This window comes from Ursus americanus, chromosome 23 (genome assembly GCF_024610735.1).
Source record: "Ursus americanus isolate L20-20 chromosome 23, mUrsAme1.1.p, whole genome shotgun sequence".
In the NCBI taxonomy this organism is placed as follows: Eukaryota; Metazoa; Chordata; class Mammalia; order Carnivora; family Ursidae; genus Ursus; species Ursus americanus.
Window position 1 is genome coordinate 18,335,958 of NC_142149.1, and position 26,959 is coordinate 18,362,916.

The window sequence follows — 26,959 nt, forward strand, 5'->3', positions numbered from 1 at the left end:
TGTACTGATGAAAAAATTGAGGCTCAGACAGGTAATGCAACTGGTCTAAGACACACACATTATACATTATAATGTGTGTGCGCGCGCGCGTGTGTGTGCACGCGCGCGCGCAATGAGAGTTTCAAACTTTTTTTTCCCCCTGTTGAGAGGTACAACCAAGAGAAAAGGTTGCCAGAACAAGACCGGCGAGTTGCAGGGGTCTGGGCAAGCATGAGGGTGCAGATAGACTTGGGATAGTTGTTGGCGGCCCCTGCTGGCCATCGTCGCGAGTGCACCATCACTCCATGCAGAGCCAGATCTGCTAGAAATTCCGAACAGCCGCTTTGAGTTTTATTTCTCTCCGTGTCCTGACTCTCAAAGCCCTGCGACGAACATTCACCAGAGGAAAACCTTGATTTTAGGGAAAGCGGAGACACTGACTGCACCCTTGTGATCTGCGGAGGCAGGGAGGAAGACTGAGCTAATTACAGACCGCAGAGGGAGAGGACGCTTTCCCCACGCCTCCCCCACTCTCCTACACCCCACCCCCACCCATAGGGGCAGCCACTAACTGCCCCGGGATGCATTTTGGACCCCTCCAACCTGCTTCCCTTCTCAGCTACTCTGTTTCCCACCAGTAGCACTCTCATTCCTCGCGGCCCACTTACTGCACCTCTGTTAGGACATTCAGCTATCCCACCAGAAAGTGCTTTTTGTGTCTGACGCGGCCGCCCTCCCCGACCTCCACCCTAGACTGGGAGCTCCAGGAGATCAGCAGCCACCAACCAGGGCACGAGACCTGGTATCCGACTCAGTATTACTGAAGCTGGCACCTTGTCTGGAACAGAATAGGAGCATGGTACTCTGCATCAAGAAATTCTTCTTCCCACACCGGAACCTCATTGGGCTGTTGGGAGAATCAAATAATCTATCAACTGTAAGGTCCTGAAAAGATGCGAGGGGCTTGGCATTCTGTAAGGCCCTTTTAGAGAGATAGTTGATACTTGACTGACAGTTACTGGGGGTGTGGGTGGGGGAGGGAGTTTGTAAGAATAAGGAATTGGATTCTACCTCCCTAGTGGGCCAGAATCTGGGATTCCACCTTGCCTTGGGGATCCTGAATGGAACTGAAGGTTTGCTGCGGGTTGCTGTGGCATAATAGTCACCTGATTGAGAAGAAGTAATTAATATTTCAGAGGGATTCAAGATCCTTCCACTTCCCAACCAAATGCAATTAGCTGAATGATTCTCTGCCCAGAGGTGGACAGGTGACAGTGGAGGGTAGCCTTCATAATGAGAAGGGGACATTTTTCCGAGTTGAATTAGGAGGATCTTCGGGTTTGAGGGCTGAGGAGAGGGTTGGAAACTATACTCCCGCAAGCCTCAGGTTGGAAACAAACCTGCAATTCCAGTCTCCACCATCTGGGGTCGCTAACTAACATTCTTCTCCTCCCTCAGTAAGGGGGGGGGGCGGGGAGAGCGCGGAAACGCCAGGCCTTTCAGCAGTTTGGACTGGTTTTATGGCTTTTCCTTATATCTATATACCCAAATCTATGCCCTCCAGAGCTCAGGGGTGAACTGAGTCTCTTGGGGTCCTGGGGACCAGTCCCCCACTTTCTGGGTGGATTCCCAAGTCAAACCCATTTCTGAGATTTCCAAGCAAGTTTCCAGGACGCAGTCTATTTCCCTCCCTCCCTCCCTTCCTTCCATTTCCTTTTTTTAAAAAGATTTTATTTTTGGGGTGCCTGGCTGTAGAGCATGCTACTCTTGGTCTCGGGGTCTGGAGTTCAAGCCTTCATATTGGGCCTGGAGCTTAAATAATAATAATAATAATAGTTGTTGTTGTTGTTGTTGTTGTTTTAAGTAATCTCTACACCCAAAGTGGGACTCAAACTCATAACCCCAAGATCAAAAGCCATATGCTTCACCGACTGAGCTAGCCAGGCACTGCATCCATTTCTGGTCTTAGGAGCCCAGATAGCAAGAAAGAGGGATGATCTCTGCGTATTCTGGAAGGCAATTAGAGGGGGTGGAGGACACTGAGGTCAGAGAAGTACTGCGGCTGGCCCCATATGCTAGGCTGTCTGAGTGAAGGGTGGTCTCCTGGCTGAACCTCCAAGTATTCCAAGGCCATACACTATCTTTTACAAGCAGGACTGGGGTGGAGCCAAAGGCTGGCGAAGGCAGACACCTAACTGGGTTTAACGCTTCGTTTACTTCTTGAGATGGGACTCTGAAGAAGGATAGCCAGTTACTTCTTTCCGTATTCCCTAAACAAGGGTATGGACCAACTCTCCCACCCAGACTTAAAATAAGATCTCGAACTCCCTCTCCAAGACGTTTCCCCTGTCTTTGCAAATTCTTCCAGAGTCTGGGATCCAGCTATTCACCATTCAAGTCCTTGGAAGCTGCCTCTGAGCTCGAGACCCTAAACACCTCCCGTTCCTTTTCCCAATTGGGAAACAGGATAGCGGGGGAAAGGTGAGGCACGCTTGGAACTGAAACGCGGCTCTAAGCTGAGAAAAGGGAGCGGAGTTATCTTTCACCATCGCCCTTTTAAGGGCTCGCTGGGCGCCGAGGGACTCTAGTGGGTACGGGTCCTAGCCCCTGCTTCCCCGAATGGAAAGCGAACACGGGGTCTTGGGGTGTGCGGTTTCTCCCAAACCCCTACCTCCCCGCCTACCCTCTAGTTGCACAGAAAGACTACTTTCTCCGGCTTTTCCCGCGACATCCAGATCCCCCTCCCTTCCTCTCCCCTCTCCGTCTCCGCCCCCTCGCGCAGAGGAGGCCTCGCCGCTTTAAGAGCCGGGGTAGCGATTGACAAGCAACAAACGCGGAGCGCCGGGCTGCGCTGGAGCCGCACAGAGCTAGGGGCTGCCCGGGGCGCAGGTAGGCGCCCCCCGACTCCGACTCCTGGGTCAGCGCCCACCCCAGGGCCCTTGTTTCCTCTTCTTCCAGGCACAGCCCTATTCTCTGGATTGGGTGTCCCCGGGCACCTTCCCTCAGGCCGGTCCTCTCCCTCTCCACCGCCCGCCTCCCTCCTTTTTCGGGGGCTCCTAGAGAGAAATCAAACCCCACTGCTTGATGCTGGCCCGCGCCGTTAGGGCTCCAAAGTGACATCGGGCACAGAGCTGGTGAGCTGTGCGAGGATCGGGTATCCGCGAGGCCTCTTCGGGGGCTGTGCGGATTCGGGGGACTTTGGAGCCGGGCATTACGTAAGAACCGCGCTGTTAGCCCTTCCGGGGGTTGGGGGCGCGAGACAGAGGTTGCGTGGGTCCCGGTGGCCCCACCGGCCCCCTTGGGAGGCCAACACCTCAACCTTCCCTGGGAGGGGTCCTGGGAAGGGGGGCGCGCTGCTTCTTTCGCCTCCCAGGCTGTAGGGGGGGCGGGTCGGGGGCGGGAGCCAGGGTTAGGGTCTGGAGACCGGAGAGGGGATAGGTGCCAGGAGAGACGAGCCGAGGTCAGAAAGTTAGGTCAACTATGGCGGGGCGGGGGGTGGGGAGAGTGAGGACAGGGGCGGGGGGTGGGCATCCATTCAGTGACCTCATCCCCTGGTCTCCCGCGGGCGCGTTTGCAAAGAGCCTTCTTTGATGGCTCGCAACACGCCCCCCTTCCCCCAGGTCCTAGCGCCCAGCCAGTTAGGGCCCGGCTCGTGGGGCGGGGGCTATGCGATCGTCGGTGCGTGCAGGTTCGCACATCTCTAGACACCCCCCCCCCATCCCTCAGTCCGTCTACCCCTCCCCACGACCTGTGGGTCTTCAAAGCGCCTTTGTCAGACCTTTCTCTTCAACATCTCTTTGTATGTGTATTAATGGAGGGTTGGGTGGGTGGGAGGTTGGAGGAAAACCTCTCCCTTTCGCGCCTGGTCCGCACCACCTACTGACCCTGGGTGGTGTGGATAGTCTGGAGGTAGGGTTGAGAGGACACCGAGGCCCAAGCTTTTGGAAGCCGAGGTGCGCGTTCCCAGAAGCCTGGGCCCCCGACCTTGGCCTGCAGCCAGACTGGCTTGCCTGGCACTGCTGTTCTCCTGTGGGCAAAGCCAGGCCCCGCCCTCCCAGAGGCTGGGGTGGGGGTGGGGAAGAGCTAGCCGATGCTGTGGGAACTGATTACCCAGAGAAAAACCCAGGCAGGCTGGGCAAGACTCCAGGGGACAGGATCCTCCCTGCCTCTTCTCACCCTTCCAGTCTCTAAGGAAGGAGGATGTCTGGAGTCCCCTCTCCCAGCAACTGTCTGGGAGAACAGCACCAGCCAGGAGAATGCTCCAGGTTCCAGGTGGTCAGGACCTTGGACGGGGGAGGAGGAAAGGCAGGGGGACAGCAGGGGGTTGGCACAGGGGCACTGGCTGGCACAGTAGATCCTGGGCATTTCTCCCAGCCTGGGTGCTAGCCTGACAGGAGGTGCCCTTCTTTTCCCTGAAAACTCCTTTCTTCCTTGTCTTTAGGGGAAGATCCAGGAAGAAGGGGAGTCATCCCCCAACCTTTGTAATTTCTGCTACCTGAGCTCAGGTGACCAGCTCTGGCCTGGGGATGGAAGGGATGGGACTAGAGAGGGTTTTCTTAAAAGCTGGTGATGATCCCTCTGGGTAGAATCCTTTTTTAGGGGGAGGTGAAGTTGTGGCTCCCTACCCCCAGGACCCAGCAGGCATTCAGTCCTAAAGTGGGCACTGCCAGCTGCTTCACTCTTCTCCCCCACCCCTGCTGTGAGCCACTGCCTCTAGTTGTCATGGCAACTGGGAATTAGGGTTTTCTACAGCAGTAAGTGCCCAGGAAGGCAAAGGGAAGAAGGGTAATGGGTGCCCCCCCCCGCCCCTTCCCCTGGAGAATAGAGAGCCCCCTGCTTTCCTTGTCCCAGCTCTGGACTAAGAAGGGGTGAAGGGAGAAAGAGGAAGTCAGAGAGGCCTCAGCAAAGTATGGCTTCATTTCTGCCAGCCAGCCAGACAAATGTTTGTAGAGCGTCTGCACTGGCTAGGTTTGGGATCCAGAAGCAAAATAAAATAGAGGTAGTTCTTGACTTCATGGAGCTTTCAGTCTGGGAATGCCCATCTTTCCTGCTTTTGACTCACATTCTGGACTCCTACCACCCCCAAAATAAATAAAGGAAAAATGGCAGGCAGAAACACAATTGTTTTTTTAAGAGTCGTAAACCTGGGTGTTCAATGTAGCTCTCTTTATTAGCTTCGTGACCTTGGGCAAAGTGATTAACCTCTCTGATCTTCCGTCGCCTCCTCCTCGGAGAAAGGGACATGTAATAGCTGCTCTTTGTGCCTCCCAGGACCTTAGGATCAACCAGTCTCTGGGAGAATGCCCCGATCCTGAGGGGAGCGCCTTCCTAATTCCTTCCCCCATTGCTTTGCCATTGTGCTTTCTCATTCTGTTCTCTCCCCTCCTCCAGGAGAGACATTTCAGAGCCCTTGCAGACCTCACCATGCCAGTTGCCGCCACCAACTCTGAGTCTGGTAAGAAGGGGCTGAGGACGTCTGTTTGTCTCGGTGGTTCTGAGAGTGCTCCAGGCAGGGACTTGAGGGTGGAGAGCAGCCGTGGGGCACTCCCGCAGCCCCCGCCCCCCCCCACTGCAGGAATACTGCCCCCCTCTGATGCTCCATCCTGCCACTCAGCCTTTCCTTCAGGCAGGTTCTATGGCCCCACTGCACCTGCTCCAGGGTCCAGCTGGAGACGCCCGTGGAGGGCAGAGGCGTGCGTGCTCCAGAGCCGATCCGCATATTGCTGGAGGGCTGTGGCCTGGGGCCAGGCTGGTTGGTGAGGTGGCCCTTAGGACCTGGAGGATGGCTTGGGGGTGGAGGACAGCCCGGGGCTGGGAAGTCCACCCTGCTGTGCCCACCAGATGGATGGAGTAAAGCAGCACGTGCTGGAGATGGGCATGCGTCTGTGTGCTGGGCTACAGGAAAATGTGCGTGGAGGATGCCGGCTCAGGAGGCCTGGGCTTGCTTCTGTGGGTGGTTGGGGGGCAAGGGAGCAGGTCACCCAGATGAGCTAGGAAGCCTCAGGAGCAAATTTCTTAACCTCTTGGAGCCTGTGGCTCTTCTTCTATAAGGAGGTTGATGTGAAACTCTAAGGCTCTGTCGGGGAAAGAATATTCCTGATAGGAGTATTCGCAGTTATTATGCTGTGCGGCTGGATTATTGCCTCAATCAGCCTGTGACCCTCGGTCCTTTTTAGGACCTAGGTTTTCCCATCAGTCAGATGAGGTGATTGGACAAGAGAAGTCTTCTTAACTTTTTTGGGGTCTGGATCCCTTTTTGAGACTCTGATGACAGCTGTGGGCCCTCATCGTAGACAAATGCTCCGATGCACAGAATCTGCATTCCACTCTGGGGGTTCATGGACCCCGGGTGCAGTCAGGGACCTGCCAGGTGAAGTTCCCTGTGCTAGAGGCTACGGGCCCTCACACTGCAGTCTGCTCTGCTTTTGCTCTGATTGGTCTGACATTCCCCTGCCTGGATGCCTTCTGCCCGTGCAGCCCCTTCCCTTGCTCCAGGCCTTGCTGCTGCCTTGGCAAGATATTCCAGGCCTCCCAGTTTGGTTAGTATGTCTCCCCTGTCCCTCCCCTCCGAGAAAGGGAACCAGGAAAGTGAAGGCAGCTGTGGGTGGTCTAGACCCAAAACTGTGACACACTTGTCCCCTAAGAAAGGCCTTTTCTCCGTGTAGTGGAGGAACTGTACTAATGTCCCCCAGCTTTGGTGGCCTTGGAGGGCTCAGTGCCCCCACCTCGTGTCCAGCCTGCTGAGCCCCCTGGGCTCTTCCCCTGCTCCAGGCTGCCTGGGCCCCACTGTAAGCTGCTTAGGGGTTAATTAAGCCCATCTCTGAGCCTGTGATTAAAGGCCTCTCAATCTGGGACTGCTTAGTAAACCCATTAATAGTGCCTGGCAGGGGTGTAGAGGGAGGAGAATTTGACTTCCCTGCTGCAGGCCACTTGATGGGGCCATGGTGGGGGTGCAGTGGGGACCAGGCAGGGAGTGGAGGCCAGGGATGAGGGTATGGGCCTGCTTCCTCTGGGGACCTGTGGGGCCCCTGATCCCCTGTGTGCTATGCCGTGGGCTACTTCTGCCTTCCCATATCCAAAGGAAGGAGGACAGGAACAAGCTGCTTACCCTCTTGGATCCTGAGTTTCCTCTTCTGTAAAGAGATGGTGTGTGACCCCCAACGCTATGAGTCTCTGGGCCCTTCCTGCAGGCAGCCCTCCCTGCCCACCCTAGGCTGGATTGGCTCCTAGCCTCAAAAATCTAATGATGGGTCTGCTTCTTCTCATTTGGTGGCCATTACACTTCCCACAGGCCTGATAGGAGAGACAGCTGTGGTCAGGGTCACCCGCCTCTGAGGTCAGGGTCACCCTCCCTCTCCCCGCTCCCTTCCCAGGGAGATTCCAGCCTTGGGATCTGTGGAGTGAAGCCAACAATTCCCTTCCCTATGGGTTAACACGGCCACTGTCATTGTGGAAGGGAGATGGTGTGAGTGTATTCTTGCAGAGAGACCCAGCTCTACTTCTAGAAAGTGAAGGGACCCTTTCCTGAGGGTCGGGGACGGGTTGGGGAATATGTGGGCTATAGCATGGGCTAAGTGTTCAGAGAAGTTGCCCCTGGAGTCTTCAGACCTACAGCCCTACCCTTTCTGCCCTCTTTACTTGACTCCCTCTTTTCTTTGAATCAAGGCTGGGATGTGGGCTATTTTGAGGTGGAGCTGTCCCTTTAAATCTCTCCTGCATCCCTGGGTTAATGTCCTGGTGTGTAATCCCTCCTGCTGCCATGGCAACCAGGGGTGCGTTTCGACCTGGTGCCACTCCTCAGGGAATGGCTGTCTGGTGGCAGCAGCAGCTGGTGGTGTCCTCATGGGTACAGGATATCAGAGGAATGGAGGCACTGGGCTGGGGTAACTGCCAAGTCCTTTGCTCCTGCCCACCCGGGTCCCTGCTGTGAGAATGCACCCTCACCTTTTCCCTTCCAAGATGCCTGACTTGCCCACCAGGCACCATCCCTAACCTAAGGGGAGGAGCTTATGCGAGATGGGGGTGGGAAGGGGCCGCTTTTGAGATGTGGGGTCAGACTGTGAGGCACCCCTCGCAGCCCAGGGTGGTACTGCTCCCTGTCCCCCACCCCCCACACCTCCGCCCCCCATGGCTAGCAGGTAGGGGGAGGCATTTGGGGCTCGAGGTATTTGCCCCATGCCACAGTGGTGCCCCTGCTCCTGGCTGGGGACTGAGAGTCATTCTTGGGGGCTGCCTTTGATCCAGAGGGAGTCATTGTAAAGGAAACTGGGCCTGGAGAAGGAACGTAGAAGTCTGAGGGCAAGAGGAGGAAGTGGCATGCGTGTATTAGAGGAGAGACTTCCAGAAGAAGGGGGCGGGAACAAGCTGGGGCCAAATCCCCACCCCGCTTGTGGTTTCCCGCAGTTGGACTGTGAGAGGAGAGTCTCTGAGCACCGCCTCAGTTCTGAAGGGGCAGCAGGCTTAACCCCCTGCCCCGCAAACCTTCCCTCAGCCGCCCCCTGCCGACCCCAGCGGGTGCGAACACCGCGCGGGAGGATCAGGCACCGGGAGGAGCGGGACTGTCTTTCCCACCGCCCCACTCTCAGCTCTAGTACCGCCCCCTCCCCACCCGGCTGCTCCCGTCGGGGCTTTGGCCAATCAGCAAGGCGGTCAAGGAAACTCAGCCTTGCTATTGGCTGATCCTGCAGAGGGCGCTCCCGGAGTCCCGCCTCCTCGAGCGCCGCTCCCCTCGGACTGGCAAGGCAGCGACAGCTGCGTGGAGGCTACTCCAGGAGCCCCAGAGCCGGGGTGGGGGGCAGCCATGGCGGGCAGCCCAGGCAGCGGGGCCTCCTTGGAGGGTGTATCCCTGGGCTCTTCTGAGGAAGCTGATCTCCGCAGGGAAGGTAGGGAAAGGCGGGGTGGGGAGGCTGTGGGGGAAAGCTGGTCCCTTCATCTCCCCTCCTTCCTCGGGGTTTGGGCATCTGGAGAGGATGCCCCGGGAGCGGACCCTCGGGAGCCTACGGGAGCCGGCCTGAGTAGAGGGCACTAACTCCCCCGGGCTCTGTCCTCCTCCAAGGCTGACAGGCTTGTGGGTCTGTAGGTGAGGATGGCTGGGGAGGGTGGATCCCAGGATACCCAGGCAGAATGGGAAGGGTCCCTGCCCTGGCTTCTTTCCGTGGTCACTGAGGGCCTTGCAGGTGTCTGATTAATACCAAGCCCAGGCTTGGGCAGGAGGGGTCTAGAGGGCGGGCTTGGATGTTGTTTCTGGAGAAAGTGGGGAGGAGGGTGGGAAGAGGGCGGTCACTGAGCCATGTCTGCTTCTCCCGTTTCAGTGCCCCCTCCTCCCCATCCTTATTCCTTCCTGGAGGAGGGGGCACTGACAAGAGTGGTGAGAGGAGCCGGGGACTGTATCCACCCCCCTCCACGGCTTGAGTGCTGTTATGTAGACTCAGGCGTGGGTGGCTGGGTGGCAGAGTAATGATACCCCCTGCCCATCTCTGCCCCCAGCTGGGCACACTCTGCTTCTCCTTTCCTCCCCCCAGAACCTGCCACTACCTCCGTGGGTGGGTACAGACAAGCCCTACCTTAGATTTCAGCAGCCACTGCTGTAGCCCAGTGTCAGGTGTTCTCACATCCTTAGTTACGTCCCATGCCAGGCTGAGGGGTTGCTGATCCCTGGGCTGATTTGGTCTAACCTCGGCCCTTTGGTGCCCACAGCACCCCAGGGTGCCTGCTCCCCAGCTCCTGTCAATGTTCTGGACCACATCTTGGCTTCCTATGATCTCTATTAACTTCTCAATGATAATAGATAACTCTCTGTCAGAGCTGAAGGGCCTGTAGACACTGTCTAGTTCCACACACCCATTTTACAGGAGGGAAAGACTGAGGCCAGTGAGGGACCATGACTTTTGAAAAATCACATGGAATTAATGATGCTGTTTGTACTGGATACTGCATAGGCTCTGGTCTCCTGCATGGCTGCCTGCTTGACTCTGGGCCTGCACTCAGGGACACGCTCCAAGTACTCTCTCTCCCCTGAGGCCCCTTGGTGCAGGTGGCTGAGTCCTGGGACTTCAGCCATCCAGAGATCAAGTGAGGAGTCTGTGGCTCTCTGGTTCAGGCCAGAACCTAGACCCTGACAACCACTTCCCTTTCTCCCCTCCTCCCACCTTGGAGTCAATTTCCTGCTTTCTAGACCCTCCCACCTGCCCAGGTTGGCATTACCTAGGGCCTAGAGAACAGCTCAAGGAAACTGTCCCCCTCCCTCACCGCTAGACCCCTGCCCCAGACATTCAGGGCCGGGAGTGCCCGAGCTGGGCAGGGAGGAAGTGCTGCTGGAGAGGGGCTATCTTCTGTGGGACACAGGGTAGGAGGGGTGGGATGGCTCTGGTGGGTTTTGGTCTCCTGTGCCCAGCTGTACCTGTGTCTCACTGCCCGCCCCTTCTCCCCAGCCATGCAGCAAGTCCTGGACAACCTGGGATCCCTCCCCAATGCCACGGGGGCTGCAGAGCTGGACCTGATCTTCCTTCGAGGCATTATGGAAAGTCCCATAGTGAGATCGCTGGCCAAGGTATAGTGCTCCAGGGATGTGGGCACGAGGGCACTGTGCCTAGGGAGTTTATGGGGTTTGGCCATAGGGTGCCTGGGAATGGCGCATGTGGCCCAGAAGACCCGTGGAGGGGCTCTGCGTGAATACCCATGCCCAGGTGACAAGTCTGCATGACTGCAGGTGGTGGGCTGTCCCGTGCCTGGCCGGTGAGAGTATGGACATGCCCATGTGAATGGATGTGACTGCTGGCTTGTCGGGGGTGTGACTGGTGCCTGTGCATTGGAATTTCCAAGACTTCATCCTGCCTGTCCCCTCTGCCTTTGGACATTTTGTGCAGATGGCTTTTTAAGGTCACTGCCATGCGTCAGGTGGGGGAGAAACCCACTAAGAGAAAGTTACTAAACAATTTGGTAATGGCCATGATAGAGGCAGATGCACTAGGCATCTTGGGAATGTAAAGGACAGATGCCTAACCTGGTCTAGGGTAGCCAGGGAAGGCTTCCTGGAGGAAGGGCTGCTTAGCTGAGTCTGGAAGACTGAGGAGGAGGGGGAGGGCATTTGGGGCCAAGGGAAGAGCTTAAGCAGAAACAGAGGTGAGAAAAAGCCAGAAGTATGTGGGGGACTGCAAGTGTGGGGACTGGGGTGTGGAGGGCGACCAGGCCCCACCGGAGGGAGAGAGCTGTGCAGGGAATGCCATGTTCCGGGGACACAGCCTGTTCATGGGGAACGTTCCATCTGTGGAATGGCTGAAGACCCGGGGAGGTTGCTAATGACCAAGAGTGAAAGTGGAATGTTCTGGGGAGGAGAAAACGGAGCTGACTGGGGAGGAGTTGGTGGCGGGGATTGGAGAAAGGCAAAGTGCTTTCCATTCAGTGGTCAAGGATTGTATTCATGGGTTAAAAATAAAAGCAAGGAATCGCGCGTGTTTCAAAGAGCGTGAGCTCCACCAGGGCAGGGGTGACTGTGTCTCCAGGGCCAAGAACAGTGCCTTGCATGCAGTAGGTGCTCACGGAATATTTGCTCAATGAATGAATACAAAGAGTGTAGAAACAAACCCTAACAGCCCTCTGAGTATCATCTCTAGGATGGAACTGCTGGCCACATTGTCTTGCGTCCTTGCTATTTCTTTGTAAGAAAGAAGTGTGATGCAGCCTGTGCCCCTCCGGTCTCACTTCCGCTGCTTTCCCTCCCGGCAGGTGACCACTGGCTTGAGGTTGATGATGTCCTACCCCTGAATGTTTGCCTATCTAGCCTACGGATGTGTTTAAATGTACACAACCCACCCCTAGGATATGGGATTTTAAACTTTCCATAATGGAATGATAGCGTAAGCCGCTTAGCTTTGTGAGATTTCTAGTTCCTGTAAGTAATATGATTATTGACCTAAGTATAGATGTAGATACAGATAGATTCACTGTATTTTATTTTTTTAAGATTATTTATTTATTTATTTGACAGAGAGAGAGAGAGAGAGAGAGAGAGAGAGCGAGCAGCAGGGGGAGTGGCAGGCAGAGGGAGAGGGAGAAGCAGGCTGCCCGCAATCAGGGAGCCTGATGCAAGACTCGATCCCAGGACCCTGGGATCATGACCTGAGCGGAAGGCAGACACTTCACAGACTGAGCCACCCAGGCGCCCCAGATTGTTTCATTTTAACTGTTGTGTGGTGTTCCAGTACATGAAATAGAGCCCGCTGTATCTATTTATTGGTTCGCCTACTGAGAAACAGGTCCGTTGTTGATTTTCCGCTATCAAGGACAGCGCTGCGGGGAGCGTCCTCACGTTCCTCTGCTTCTGCACGTGTGAGTCTCTCTAGGGCGGACCCTTGGCAGTGGCGTTGCTGGATATGCACATTTTGACCCTTCACACCTGTAGCAAGCCACAACTGATTTCAGAGTAGGATTTGCTAGACCGTGTCACCTCTGGGTCACGTTAGCTGTTGCTTCTACAGTGAGACAGCCGAGGAGGGAGGGAGCTTTCCGGACGGCAGAGTCTCGGGGCGTGAAGGCCCCCTCCCAAGCATGGTTGCCCTCCGTAGTGTTCTTCGGTGCGTTTGGTCCACCGGCAGCTCTCCAGTGAGGGGAATGCTGGCTGGATGACTGTCCCTCACTCAGTCATCCAGCTTTGACTTGACAGCTCTCTATGGCGTGCTCACTGAGTACCAGACGCAGTGCTGGGGCTGTGGGAATGGGCTGTCAGAGAGTTTGTTCTCCGGAGGGAGCCCAAGTCTGTTGTCCTGGGACCTCATGGTACAGCCTAACCAGAAGTTACTGGTGAACTAGATCAGACTGTAAACATGAACGCCCTTCCCGAGAATTGTTCTTGGGGATAGAAGTTCCTTCCAAGAGATTCCCAGGATGGTCCCAGATGCATAACGCACAATAGAAGGTAGTGCGGGCCTTCCTTCAACACGGAGACTCCCAGTGAGAGGCTGGCGAGCTAAGGGGACCCTGTGACTTCTCGCCATCGAGCTGTGAGGCGGGCAAGAAGCGCATCTCTATAAAGGCCCGTCTGAGCTCAGTAAGACTCCCTCCCATCCCTTCGCGTGACCCTTCGCAGTGGAACTTTGTCACTTCCCTCAGCAAAAGGTAGAGTTCCTCCATTCTTCAATCTGGGCTTGACCATATGACTTGCTTTGGACAACGGGACCTACTTTTTCCTCCTCATCAATTTTAACGATCATATATGCAGAGATACATTTCTAACCTAACAGACAAAAGTACTTGGATCAAAGATCCAGTGGTAAAAACCTGGTTCTCCTGGTGAAGTGGCCCATAAACTCAGGCATAGGCAAGCTAGAACTGCCTTGGTAGCTATTAATCTCCTTCCCTTACCCTTGTGGGGTGGAGCTTGCCTCTCCCCTCTGGGGCTGTGGAGACCGTGTGGGAATGCCTGGGCTGGGTAGATCTAGGACTAGGGAGGGGCAGGGCCTGAAGGGACAAACCCAGAGGGTAAAGGCTGTGGAGGGAAGTCAGATCTGGCCAACAGATCATAAATCCAGGGGGTTGGCTGCAGACGACAGGTGGCAGCCCTCGCAGGTGGGTGACATCTGGGAGGGCTGACCTGGATCCAGCAGCAGGTGTTCCGACAAGAGGCAAGGCTAAGGTGAGGAATCCAAGTCAGGTGACATTCAGAAATTCAGGCGAACTGTTACCAGTGGAGACATCTGCCAGCTGGGAGGCCTGTGATGTAATCCATACGAGATGAGGTAGAAAGAACATAGGGTCTGAGTCAGAAGAGTCACTGGCTGGCTTTGTGATTTTAGTACGTCTGACAACCTCTCTGACCTTTAGTTATTTCTTCTGAAAAGTGGGGATAATGATGTCTCTCTTTCCGAGTGTTGGTGGGAGTGGGGAAAGTCATGGATGTAGAAGTGCTTTTCAAACCATAAGGAGTTGTTACAATGCAGTCTTGGCCACTGGGCTGGAGTTCACAGGGAGGACTCTACTCCTGTGATAAGGCTGGGGTGAGAGCATTGGCAAAGCAAGATAGGGTCCTAGAAGAATGAAGGACTGGGGCGGGAGCGTCTGTTACTGAAATAGAGCCTCTGACCAAGGGACATGACAGGTGGAAGCTACAGTGGTGGGGAGCTCAGTGTATTAGTCAGCTTCTGCTATGTAACAAACCATCCCACAGTTTAGTGGCTTAAAACAACCATATTTCATTTCTCATGATCTTTTTGATCATTTGGTGGTTTTTCTGGTCTGGGCTGCTCAGTTGGGGCAGAGTGATCTAGGAAGTTCTCCTTCACACGGCTGGTGTCCCCGCTGGGAAGGCTGCGATGTCTAGGATGGTATGGTCTCTCGTCCTCTAGGAGGGGGCCCAGGGTTCTCCACAAGGCAGTCTCAGCAGCCAGGGAGGACAAGTCCCAAGTCCCAAGCACTTTCCAGGCCTCTGCTTGCATCACATTTGCTAATGTCCCACTGACCAAGCTAACCACATCATCAGACGGAAGAGTGACTTTACCTCTGGCACTCCAGTCTCTGGGACTCCTTTCAGTGTTTGAGCTATTTAATTACGAACCTAGACTTCAAATGAGAATTCCCTGTCTTCTGCCAAGATCAGAGAGGTTGGCATGGGAGCGCAGAGGGAAAAGCTCTCTAAGAAATGGCTGTGTGGCGTCTCTGCTTTTGTAGTCTGCTTCCAGCCGTGGATCAGGAGCTGAGAGATCAGGGTTCAAGTACCGGCTGCACCATTAGCTAGCTGTGTACTTGGTCCAGGCGCTTCAGGAAAGTCTCTCATCCAATGCTAGTAAGAGGACAAAGCGGCCCAAGCCCCATGGAGGAGGGTTGTCAATATCTAACAAAACCACCCTTGTAGCTCCTGCTCGATCCAGGAAATTACATGAAAGACTTCTCTACAGATGGACAACAGCTGTGCCACGTTATTCACCGCAGCTGTATTTGCAATAGTAAGATATTAGAAGCAACGTAAATACCCATGAGAGTGGCTGAATAAATTATGGTCCTCCAGTCATGCAGTGAGTCAAATGCAGTAATTAAAATATAATAATAATAATAATAATAATAATAATAATAATAATAATAATAATAATAGAAGATCTCCACATAGCAGCATAGAATGATTTCCAGGGCATACTGTTGAGTAAAAAACTAAACAGCAAACCAAGCCAATTAAACAAACAAAAAAACCCAAGGAATCGAAGAGTGTGTATAGTGTTCTACCTTTTATGTAAGAAAAGAGAAATATTTACTTATTTTTGTGAAAAGAAACAGAATAAGCCAGAATAATGAAAATGATTACCTCTAGAGTGCGGGTGTGATAGGGCAGAAGGGATGAGGGTGGAAATGAAACTTCCTTCAATTTACTTTTTATATAGATTGAAAATTTGAACCATGTCAATGTTGTACATATTCCAAAAATACAAATAAATGGAAAAGAATGAAAAAAGTGAACTCTGAAACTAAGTGCAGAGAAGTGAATCTATCTACGTATTAAATCGTTAGCATAACCGTACAGAAAAGGGAATTAATTCTAGTTACTTTTGCTCACAATATTCTGACTGTATACACTACGTGAGATATATTCTGAGGCTGTACTATTTAATACAGTAGCCACGAGCCACATGTGAGTATTTATTTAAATACTTATGATAAATGAAAATACTTAAGTAAACCGAAATGCTGATATAAAATCAAAAGTTCGGTTTCTCAGTCGTAGTCGTCATATTGCTCAGTGGCCACGTGTGGCTACCACACTGGGCATCATGGATGTTGAACTTTAAATGCTCTAAGTGCTTTTAGACTATTCCGAGGACAAAAAGAACTGCAGATAAATCTTGATTTTTTACTGAAGTTCGTGATAGGTAGCCATGGTCGTTTTGCAATTTTGAAATCTTTTTGAATAGTAGAGGACAGAACAAATAAATACATGTATTAATGTTCTTGGGAAATAAATACTCACTGAGGGAGAAGGGAGGTACAAATGTGGAATGAGAGAAGATGAGGAAAATCTTGCAAAGTTAGGTTTTAATTGGAGCAAGCAGTATTGACTAGTGGCCATTAGCGGCACCCCAGAAGCAATGAGCACCAACTGCCCAGATCTTGGTTTCTAAGTACCATTCCCTGCCAAAAGGAATCTGAGCTCTTTGGAGAAATTGCTGAGCCCAGACCTGGGGTAGGGAAACTACAGGATGGGCTCATGGCAGAAGGAAGAAGGTGCTCAAGAACTGATGGGAACATGTCAAAAGGACACGGGTGTGTTTGGGGCTCTCACTGCACAAACTTGCAATAATTTGAGGCAATGAAGATAGTGATGGTGATGGTTTGGAACACAAGGTAAAAAGAGTCCATAGTGATACAGAGAGGGGGGTGTGGGGGAGAGGGAGGAGGGGTGGGAGGGGAAAGGACAAGCTCGGTCTTATAGTAGAATGCCAATAAACGTAGAAGGAATGATGAAGTTAGGAAATCACCATTTGCAACCCCCAAGTTAAAAACTGACTGGGGCACCTGGGTGGTTCAGTTGGTTAAGTGTCTGACTCTTGATTTCAGCTCAGGTCATGATCTCAGGGTCTTGAGATCCAGTCCCACATTCAGCTCTGTGCTGGGCATGGGAGCCCGCTTGGGATTCTCTCCCTCTCCCTCTGCCTCTGCCCCTTCTTCCCCCCATCCCCCAAAAAAGAATTGATTTAGGCAGGGGTCATAAATGAATGTTAAATTCATCAGTGAAAGATTGTTGGGGAGCAGAATAGTCACAGGGTCTCAAGGCGTGGGAAAGACACGGGATAGCTTATGTAGAACTCTTGCCAAAATGATTAACCTGAGTCTCATCATGGAGAAACAATCAGAAAAATCCAGTTGTGGGGCATTTTACAAACGACTTGCCTGAACGTAATGAAAAATGTCCTGAAAGACCAGAAGTTACTGGGATCTGGTATAGATTAAAGGGGAATAAAAAGATGTGACAACCAAATGTAACACCTGGTCCTTGCTGAGATTGTCCATCAGGAAAAACAAAAACAAAACAACAAACCTGTAGAGGTTATTTTTGGGGACAACAGCAAACATTTGAATAGACACTGTCTATTAGATGATAATATATCAGTGTGTCAATGTTGAACGCCCTGCGTGTGATAACGGTATCGTAGTTTATGTAGCGGATCTCCTATTCGTTCTAAGGTGATGTATGCTGAACTGCTCTGGGGTGAAGTGGCTTATTTTTCAAATGATTCAGAGAAAAAAAAAGCCTTCATGTATATCCCTGAAATGGCACTCCTTACTTCCTGACCCAGCCAGCATGACTCTCCCTGCTGGGCTGGTCCCTGGTGAAAGCTTCCTTTCCCTCTTCTCAGAGCACCTTGCCATGGAGCCCAGGGTCGGCAGAAGAACCAGGGCCCTCTCCTGGTACCGTAGCCAGTTGACCCTTGAACAGCATGAGTTTGAACTGTGTGAGTTCACTTATGTGGATTTTTCTCAATAAAGTACAGTGCTGCAAATATGTTTTCTCTTCCTTATGATTTTCTTAACATTTTCTTTTCCCTAGCTTACTTTCTTGTAAGAATATAGTATATCATCATATAACATAGAAGATATGGTTAACGAACTTTTTATGCTATCCATAAGGCTTCCAGTCAACAGTAGGCTATTAGGAATTACGTTTTCGTGGAGTCAAAAGTTATATATGGATTTTTGACTGTGCAGGGTTGGTGTGCCTAACCCTTGTGTTGTTCAAGGGTCAGTTGTACTGATTTCTTATCCCCTCCCTCCCTGGGAGCACTGGCCCGAAGGTCTGGAGACCCACGTTCAGGTCCCTGCGACCTTGAGCAAGTCGCTCCTCCTTCCTCATCCTGGGCTACAGGATGTCCAAGACCATGCCATCTGGTGGGAGAAGCTGTCCTGGAACTCACATGCTTATAAGGTCCTGGAGGGCTGGGGACAGCTTGATAATTTTAATGGCCCTCTGTGACAAGGGGATGGGAACGAAGGTTTGTCCTTTGTATTCTCCCTTCTGTAAATTGGGTCCTAATCATCGTTTGGGGGAGAAAGGGGAAAGCAAGTGTGTCTACGCATGTGTGAGCGTGCGTGTGTCTGGGTGAGTGAGGCTCTGAAGCCGATATCAGAAGCAATGCTGACGGTGGGGTCTGAAGTCAGACCCCTACCTGGGGTCTGAGCAGGTAGGGGACAGTGTTTGGTACCTCAGGGTTCTTGGGGAGCCTCAGGTGTCACCTGTTCCGCACCCCTCCCCCCAGGCCCACGAGCGGCTGGAGGAGACCAAGCTGGAGGCCGTGCGGGACAACAACCTGGAGCTGGTGCAGGAGATCCTCCGTGACCTGGCCCAGCTGGCAGAGCAGAGCAGCACGGCCGCCGAGCTGGCCCGCATCCTCCAGGAGCCCCACTTCCAGGTTCCGGCGCTGGGATGGGGTGGTGGCTGGGGCAGGCCGCTGGGACGGGGGCTGGCAGGACGTTAGTGCAGAGATGGGAAGGGACCATGGGACACTGTCTCATGGTCCCTTTTCTTTCCACTACCTCCCCAGTCCCTCCTGGAGACACACGACTCTGTGGCCTCAAAGACCTATGAGACACCACCCCCCAGCCCTGGCCTGGACCCCACCTTCAGCAACCAGCCGGTGCCTCCCGACGCAGTGCGCATGGTGGGCATCCGCAAGACCGCTGGAGAGCATCTGGTGAGGCCGCCGGGCAGGCCTGGGGTGGGATCTGGAGGGGGCCGTTGAGAATAACCGGCGGGGACCAAATCTGGTCAGGAGAGGGCTGAAGACGAAGATGGGCCCAGCTTTGCCCCGGGTCGGGCCCGTGCAGCCCCAGGAGACCACAGACACTGTGCATCTGAGCTGCGCACAGAATGTGCCAGGACCCTCTCCACTCCGCACACTTGCCCTCCGCGAATGACCCTGTAAGGGAAGAATTTGGGCAGAAAGACGGAAGAGGAGGAGTCTGCGAGTCCGGGGTGGAAGGGGTGAGGATGGGAATGGAGGGGCTCTTAGGAGACCCATTTGGAGATTCTGGCTTGGAGCAGCTGGAGCCTCCCCACACCTGCCCTCCACCCCCCCAGGGCGTGACGTTCCGTGTGGAGGGCGGCGAGCTGGTGATCGCGCGCATTCTGCACGGGGGCATGGTGGCCCAGCAAGGCCTACTCCACGTGGGCGACATCATCAAGGAGGTGAACGGGCAGCCGGTGGGCAGCGACCCCCGCGCGCTGCAGGAGCTCCTGCGCAGCGCCAGCGGCAGCGTCATCCTCAAGATCCTGCCCAGCTACCAGGAGCCCCATCTGCCCCGCCAGGTGGGTCCCTCCACCCAGCTCCACCCAGCCTGAGGCCTAAGGGGCAGCCGCCAGAGGGACAAGCGGGGGGTGGGGGTCCCCTTCTCCCGCACGCTCGTGCATCGGCCTTAGTCGTGGGCACTGACACGCATGTCCAAAGGAGGTGCGCACGTTTAAGGCTTGCTGTACCCAAATGAGTGCTGGTATCCCTGCGCCCTGGGCCTGCCTGCGTGTCCTGGGTGAGCGCATGCGTACCATCGGGTTGCCGCCTGTCTGTACGGCTGCCTCCTGGTTGGTGAATGGTGGGGGCCTGGCTGCTCTGTCCCCCTTCTCCTACTGGCTCTCCAGCCGTCTGCCCGGGCCCCCTGTGTCAAGCGGAGGGCGTGGGTGGACCGAGGGATCCTGCATTAGGTGCCAGGATTGTGTGCCTTACCCAGTGATCCCGCGTCTCCTCAGTGGATGGGCCCATGGCCCCAGGCCTGAGCTGAGGCCCCATCACTCTGAGTCCTTTTTTTCTAGAAGCAAAAGGAGGCTGGTACCAGGGAGGCGGCCGGGCGGGTCTGGGGGGCGTCATGCCTTGAGAGGGGCAGTGCCCGAGCCTCTTGCATCTTTGTGAGAGTAGGGGGATGACGGTGGACAGTGTGACACTCCCCCCACCCTCAGAGGGGGAAGTGGGGTGGGGACTGGTCTGAGAAGGGTACTGACCTCCGGCCTTCCCTTCTTGCCTGGACCCTTCTGTGATCCCCGGTCCAGGTATTTGTGAAATGCCACTTTGACTATGACCCTGCGAGGGACAGCCTCATCCCCTGCAAGGAAGCGGGCCTGCGCTTCAATGCTGGGGACTTACTGCAGATCGTAAACCAGGACGACGCTAACTGGTGGCAGGTGAACGCTCGGTGTCTGTCTCCAGCTGTGGTGTGTGGGGGTGGCGAGGGCCCGGGGAGGTGTCCTCTCACTCAGATCTTTGTCCCATGTCCCTTCAAGGCATGCCATGTGGAAGGGGGCAGCGCCGGGCTCATCCCCAGCCAGCTGCTGGAGGAGAAGCGGAAAGCCTTTGTCAAACGCGACCTGGAGCTGACACCCACTTCAGGTATGAGGGTCCCCCCAGAACCCCTAACCTGGGATCTGACGCAAGCCTGCCTGGCCTCACTCGCCCGTCTCTCTGTGGCCAGGGACCCTGTGTGGCAGCCTTTCAGGAAAGAAAAAGAAGCGAATGATGTATTTGACTACCAAGAACGCAGGTGCGTGTTGGAGGCCCCCTTCCCTGTCCTCTCACACGGCATGCCCCCTCCCTGCAGCCGCCAGTGACTTGTGCTCCCGCTGTCCCGGTGCCGGTGCCGGGGCTGCCAGTCTTGTCCCTAGGCCCTGCCTCCGCCATCTCTGCTGCCCCTGGCCCCAGCCCCTCTTATCCTTGGCCCCTGGCCCCACCCATGCCACCCAAGTAGCCTGATGAGTGCCGTGTCCCCGTGTTTAGAGTTTGACCGCCATGAGCTGCTCATTTACGAGGAGGTGGCCCGCATGCCCCCCTTCCGCCGGAAAACCCTGGTGCTGATCGGAGCCCAGGGCGTGGGCCGGCGCAGCCTGAAGAACAAGCTCATCATGTGGGATCCAGACCGATACGGCACCACGGTGCCCTGTGAGTGCGGGCCGGGCCCTGCTGGGCGCGGGGCGGCGCGGTGTCCGTCCGCGGAGCGGGCCTCTGCGTGGGTATCAAGTCAGGTGGTACTATGGGGGAAGTGTGGGGGTGCGCCCTCTGGGGGTGATGGGGGAACTGCAGGCTGGAGACGGTTTGGGAGGCTGTGGCCTGGGTGGGCTGGGCGCCTCTCCTCTCATGGTTCACTTGCTAAAAACCCAGCTGGGAACCCATGTGAAACAGCCACGTGTGGTGACAGAACCAGCAGGGGTGGCGAGAGCTTCTGGTTCCTGGAGGCGGGAACCTGAGGGCTGACCGCAGATCCACTTGAACTTGGTGCATGGCTTTCGTGTGCACATTGCCCTCTGTGGGCCTCAGCCCCCTATCTGTGAGTGCTGGGCTGGAGCAGTGAGCTCTGAAGGCCCCCTCAGTATAGATGTTTCGGATCCTTGTGTGCCAGGGGTGAGGGCGAGGGCACAGAGCGTGGGAAGGCAGCCGTGCTGTGCAGGTGGAGGGGGGCCTCACCTGCTGGGCTGCAAGGCCCCTGTAGGACAGTGCACGTGTGTCTGAGGTGGTACACGGCCTCCTGTGCTCATTCAGCCCCTCCTTCCCCCTAGACACGTCCCGGCGGCCCAAGGACTCAGAGCGGGAAGGCCAGGGCTATAGCTTTGTGTCCCGCGGGGAGATGGAGGCCGACATCCGTGCGGGGCGCTACCTGGAACATGGCGAATACGAGGGCAACCTGTATGGCACACGAATCGACTCCATCCGGGGCGTGGTCGCCGCCGGCAAGGTGTGCGTGCTGGATGTCAACCCCCAGGTACCGCCCCAGCCTGCTTGTTCCCAGCCTGCCCTCTGCGCGTTCTGTTGCCCCCCACCCCGGCACTCCCCATGTATTTCCAGCCACTGGTCTCCCAAGCAGCCCCCATATAACCCCTCAACTACTGCTAGGAGCCCAACCCACCTAGAACATTTTTCTGAGCCTCCCAGGCCCCCCACACCTTTAACCTCCGCCAGTGTCCCAATCCCCAGCCACCTGCCAGCTGTTTCTCCACCATTCATCCCCAGGACTCAGGTCCCAGGACCCCAGGTACCATTTCCCCACCATTCCCAGGTATCTGTGCCCCCAGCTATCCTTCCCCTACTTTCTAGAATGTCCGTGGGGGATAGACTCCCCCATCCCCTTCTTTTTCCGCAGGCAGTGAAAGTGCTGAGAACAGCTGAGTTTGTCCCTTACGTGGTGTTCATCGAGGCCCCTGACTTTGAGACCCTACGGGCCATGAACCGGGCTGCCCTGGAGAGTGGGGTGTCCACCAAGCAGCTCACGGTGAGGGCTCTGATATGCGGTGGGAGGGGTCTGGTGGCTGCCTGGGGGAGAGGGCAGGCTGGAGCTGATGAGGGGAAGGAGGTGGTGTCGGGAAGGGGAGAGAGGCCCACGCAAGGTATCAGTGAGGTTGGACTTGTGATTCCCGCTGTATAGGTATGGAAACGGAGGTCTGAGCAAGGAAGCAAAGTGCCCAAAGTCTCAGAGTCAGGGATACGGCTAGCCTGGGGTACGGGAGCTTTTGCCAGGCCTACAGCTCCTTCCATTTTGTGGGGACAGAGTGCTTACCAAAGGGAGTCCAGAGGGCCCGTGGGAGATCTGTGGGCAGAACGGGCCAGGTGGGCTGAGGGCGTTTACAGCTGGAGGGAAAGGCTGAAGGGAAGGAGGAAGCTGGAGGCTGGAAGGCTAGCTGGAGGGATAAGTTAGCATCAGGGAGGAGGCAGCGCTGGGAGGAGAGGCTTCGAGTCAGGTGTTACAGGACCCCAGGGCACCTGCCTCCCTACCAGGTACCCCTTGGAGCAGCCTTCCCCAGGAGATGTAGGGTTTGCGGAACTCTGAGCTCCGGGGTCCATCTGCTGGCCACATCTGGTACTGCAGGTCAGGCCCCGGGTCAGAGTCCTGCTCAGGCCCTGGAAAGGCTGCCTGGGTTGGGCTTCCCCTTAAAGTACCCTGGTCACAAACATAGCCAACTGGGGCCACTGGGACATAGCCGGGCCAGTCCCAGAACTTCCACTTTGACTTATTTAAGTCAGTATTCAAAGTTCACTTCGCACCTGCCTGGCCAGCTGGCCAGCTTTGACTAGGGGTGGGGTGGTGGTTCCCCAGGGCACCCGGGAGCGCCCTAGTAGTGGCATGCTTGCGAGGTATATCTCAGGCTGAGGAAGTAAGGGCCCCTGGTCAGAGTGGAGGGAGCACTGACTTTGGAGTCAGGCAGACGCTGTGCAGCCGCCCGCCACGCAACCTGTCTGTACCTCCATTTTCTCTGTTGGAAATGGGGAATAAATGAGTCCCACCTTGCAGAGCCCTATTCAAGATTATGTGGGTTGCAAAGCAGTTCGTGCCCTGCTTGGCCCTCACTAAAGTTTATTTCCTTCCTTCCTTCTTTTCATCCATTTGTCTGTCCAGGATTGCGGGGGAGCAGCCCTGGGGCATGCAGGGAGGGGCTCCTGCCTCCTTAGCCAGGGAGACTGTACATGATAGGGCTGGGCTCTGGGGAGGGTGATGGATAGGGGAGGCTGCAGATTCCCCCTGATGATGGGGGTGGCAGGGCGAGGGGGGGACACTGATGGCCGGGAGGTCCCCTTGTGCCGGCAGGAGGCAGACCTGAGGAGGACCGTGGAGGAGAGCAGCCGCATCCAGAGCGGCTACGGGCACTACTTCGACCTCAGCCTGGTCAACACCAACCTGGAGAGGACCTTTCGTGAGCTCCAGGCTGCCATGGAGAAGCTGCGGACGCAGCCCCAGTGGGTGCCCGTCAGCTGGGTGTACTGAGACTGTTCGTGCGGACCGCACCCCTCTGGGCTGTGACCCAGAACCCCGAATCCATCCCCTCCCCCGGCCATGACCCCCAGCCCTGATCCTTAGCTCTCATCCCCGGGTGACGGCTCCTAGCGGGCCCTGCTCTGGCTTCAGCACAGACGCGTCACTGCCAAGGAGGTGGGTGTTCATGGGGCACCTCTGTGCCCAGGTGCTGCCCACTCCCGATGCCCACTGGCCACCAGATGTCCCTCTCTGAGGGCCAGCCTGTGCCCAGGAGTGTGTCAGAGTCACCTCCATAATGCCCAGTCCAGAGAAGAGGAACGCTGCTCTGGGGCCCTGTGGCCAGTAGGTACACTGCCCCCTGCCACCTCTCTCCAGCCACCTTTTCTCCTTGGACTGGCCACACCCACTCCATTCTGGGGCTCCTCCCACCTCTCACCCCTGTGGCCCAGAGCAGGCCTGGCAGTCCCCGGCAGTGGTGCCAGCCTGGGGGAGCCAAAGCTGGAGCCAGCTGCCACAGCTGGGGAGCAGTGCGGTCCCAGCTCTCTTGGAATGAGGCCGAGTCCCCCAAGTGGACCCCGCCCTGTCCTTCCCTCATGCGCAGCTTTTCACTGCCGAAGTCTCTCCACGGACTTCTCTGATGTGCTCTTCACAGGGCCGCTCTACTCCCTGCAGCGCAGGGAGGGGTGAGCTGAAGGCTGAGCCGCGTGATGGAGAGCCTGCGACTAGTGACCATGGCCCCTTGTGGTGCGGGGCACACCTGGGCTCCCTATTCGTGACCATGGTCCAGCTTGGTCTCTCCGGTGGGGTCCGGGTGGCCCACCCGCATCAGGTCTGCCTGGGGGGCTGAGGATGGGTGCAGAGAGGAGCTTGTGAGCCGGCCAGGGAGCATGGGCTTGGCAGAGGCCATCCATGCTCTAGGGGCTCCCTGTTGTACACCTGCAGGGGGCGCCATCCACCCTGTTTCTGCCGTCCAGCTTAGCTTCCGCAGGCTGGGGCACCTGGTCTGTGTTTGCGCTGTTGGCCTGTGTGTGTGTATGTGTCAGTCTCGGTTTTGGGAGAAGAGAAGCAAAGAGTTGTTTTGCTTTGGAGATCACTCTTTGGAGCCCTTTTTTGGGTGTTCTCCATCAGTCCCATTTCTTATGAGACCCTTATCCCTGATTCCAGAGCCTTGACCCTCCCCCAATGTCTTTCTCCCCGTCTCGTAGTGTCCCCCTATCCTATATGACACCCTCGAGTTCTTGGGGAGGACAATTGTGTAAAATAAGGAGAATCCCTTTTAAGAATGCCGTCCTAGAGTTCCCCAGGCACCTGGCCCGCGTCCCTCTCTGTGATCCTGTCTGGGGTGAACCTGTCCTTGCAGGGACCACCCCCTAGCTCCCACCGCCAGCCCCTGTGCTTCCCAGTTCTCTGAGTGTCTGATCAGTCTTCGCTGCAGGTTCAGCCCGAGCTGGCCCCTGAACCACTGTGTGCCCATTTCCTAGGGAAGGGGAGGGAGAAGAAACAGAATATTTATTACAAAGTTAGAAATATATTTATTATATTAGGGATCTCATTTGCATTTGCCTAGGATATGCAAATGAGATGTAAAGGTCAAGCCTGCTCCCATCTCATTTGCATAGCTCTGCATCCACTATGCATCACGTTTATACTCCTCTTTTCCCTTTCGTCAGTGTTCTTTTTATCCTCAGTTCAACTCTTCCTTGCATCACCCTTACCCACAGCCCAGGGGGACCAGGAGTGGGAGGAAAAGCTGCTCTCCTGCTGGCCCGAGGCAATGGTATCCTTTGCCAGTTCCCATCTCATGGGGGAGGGGCACTTGGAAGTAGAAGCAGCGGGGGATCTGGGGGTGCAGCCCCCCCTGCCCTTGGTTAACCTCCAAAGTCCCCTGATGGAAGAGCATCCTCTGATGGAGGAGGGGGGAGCCTGGCCTGGGGGGCCGCGCACCTTGCTGAGGAACTGGCACCGGACCATGTAGGGCGGATCCCCTGGGCTGATGCTCTTCTGGCACCTTCACCTCCAGTGATGCCTGGGGGGCAGGGCTGGACCCCTCCTCTCCTGTCTTCATCCCTTCCACTGTGCCCTACCTCCCCTACACCAGCACCACTCAGTCCCTGGCCCGGGGCTGGGTTGGAACAGGTGTGTGCCCACCACATTACCTCTCTGACCCCGTCCTCCTTCCCTGGACGCTTGTACTTGGGGCACCTCGGGACGAGGACTCTGCCCCCCACTGTCCACACTCAGTGCCGGCCCTGTTGCCCTTCCCCTCTCCCCTCCCTCAGCCAATTCTTCAGCTTTTGCTCTGACTGGTTTTCTTTCTTTTCCTTTGATTAAATGTGAAAACAAAGGTTTCTGGGCTCTATTTGTCTTTGGTTGGGGCCCGGTGGATGGCTTTGGTACAGGGTGAGAGGGGGAAGCCCAGCACAGATGATTCTGGGATGGAAGTCGCAGTGACTTGTCTCGTGTCCAGTGATGTCTTCCAAAATTTCCCATCCCACCCTTCCACATGCCCCATCCCTGGAAGCCGCTTGTTCTAAATGCCTATATCCAGGAGTCTGTGAGCATTCGTGGGGGCCAGGGGACTCAGGGACTCCAAGGCTCATCCAGTCCCCTTCACCCAGAGCTTGCTGTGTGACCTTCAGCTGGGCCCTGTACTGCTTAGGTTCATACTCCGTGAAAATGTCATGGACTCTCCTGGCGCTAATGCTGGGATGGGTTCTAGGCGCTCAACAGTGCATGCCATGGAGAGCTGGTTGAAATGTCACCGTGGGGTGGGGGGGTGTCCAATCCTTCAGGGTTAAGGCATCAGCCTTCCTTCCCACCTTGAATTCTTCAGGAGACCCCAGAATGTTCACTGAGGATTCTTAGCAGGGGGCTTTAGCGCTTCCCTTCTCCCTGTAACAACCAAATGTGGAACTGGCTTTCTTCCTTTGATTTCCCCAGGCATCCACTCACGCAGGGACGAGTGTGGGGCAGACATCACTGGTGATTTGGAGACAATGTAAGGACTTATGTCTCCCACCTAATAGGTCTGATGAGAATCTAGGGTTGAATATTAAACATCCCAACTCCGAAATCTTCTGCGATCATTCCCAGCACATAGAATGTTTTTCTGGTCAGCCTTTCTCTTTGGGGTCCCCTGCCTCCCTCCGTGTTGCCGCACTCTCTTCCTCTCATCTTTTTTTTTTTTTCTTCTTTTTTTAAGTACGCTCCACACCCAGCTTGGAGCCCAACGCGGGGCCTGAACTCATGACCTGGAGATCAAGTCCTGAGCTGAGATCAA

The 26,959-nt window shown here is 55.5% G+C and overlaps 1 protein-coding gene across 7 annotated transcripts; it reads left to right on the plus strand.

Moving 5' to 3' along the window:
• Positions 1 to 2,234: 2,234 nt before the first annotated feature.
• On the plus strand, positions 2,235 to 26,023 carry MPP2 (MAGUK p55 scaffold protein 2). 7 transcript variants are annotated; one of them, XM_045814308.2, is made up of 15 exons: positions 2,235 to 2,259; positions 2,348 to 2,460; positions 4,421 to 4,484; positions 5,371 to 5,434; positions 10,410 to 10,528; positions 18,213 to 18,365; positions 18,498 to 18,647; positions 19,034 to 19,261; positions 19,994 to 20,125; positions 20,225 to 20,330; positions 20,413 to 20,481; positions 20,715 to 20,876; positions 21,491 to 21,693; positions 22,072 to 22,200; positions 23,512 to 26,023. In XM_045814308.2, exons 4-15 carry the CDS (start codon positions 5,404 to 5,406, stop codon positions 23,686 to 23,688), a joined length of 1,659 nt encoding a protein of 552 aa, XP_045670264.1. In that variant the 5' UTR covers positions 2,235 to 2,259; positions 2,348 to 2,460; positions 4,421 to 4,484; positions 5,371 to 5,403; the 3' UTR covers positions 23,689 to 26,023. The 7 variants fall into 7 exon arrangements, with proteins under 7 accessions (XP_045670264.1, XP_045670268.1, XP_045670259.1 ...); XM_045814312.2 differs by lacking the exon at positions 4,421 to 4,484 and having other exon boundaries at positions 2,245 to 2,259; XM_045814303.2 differs by lacking the exons at positions 2,235 to 2,259; positions 2,348 to 2,460 and adding an exon at positions 2,757 to 2,868.
• Positions 26,024 to 26,959: the final 936 nt, after the last annotated feature.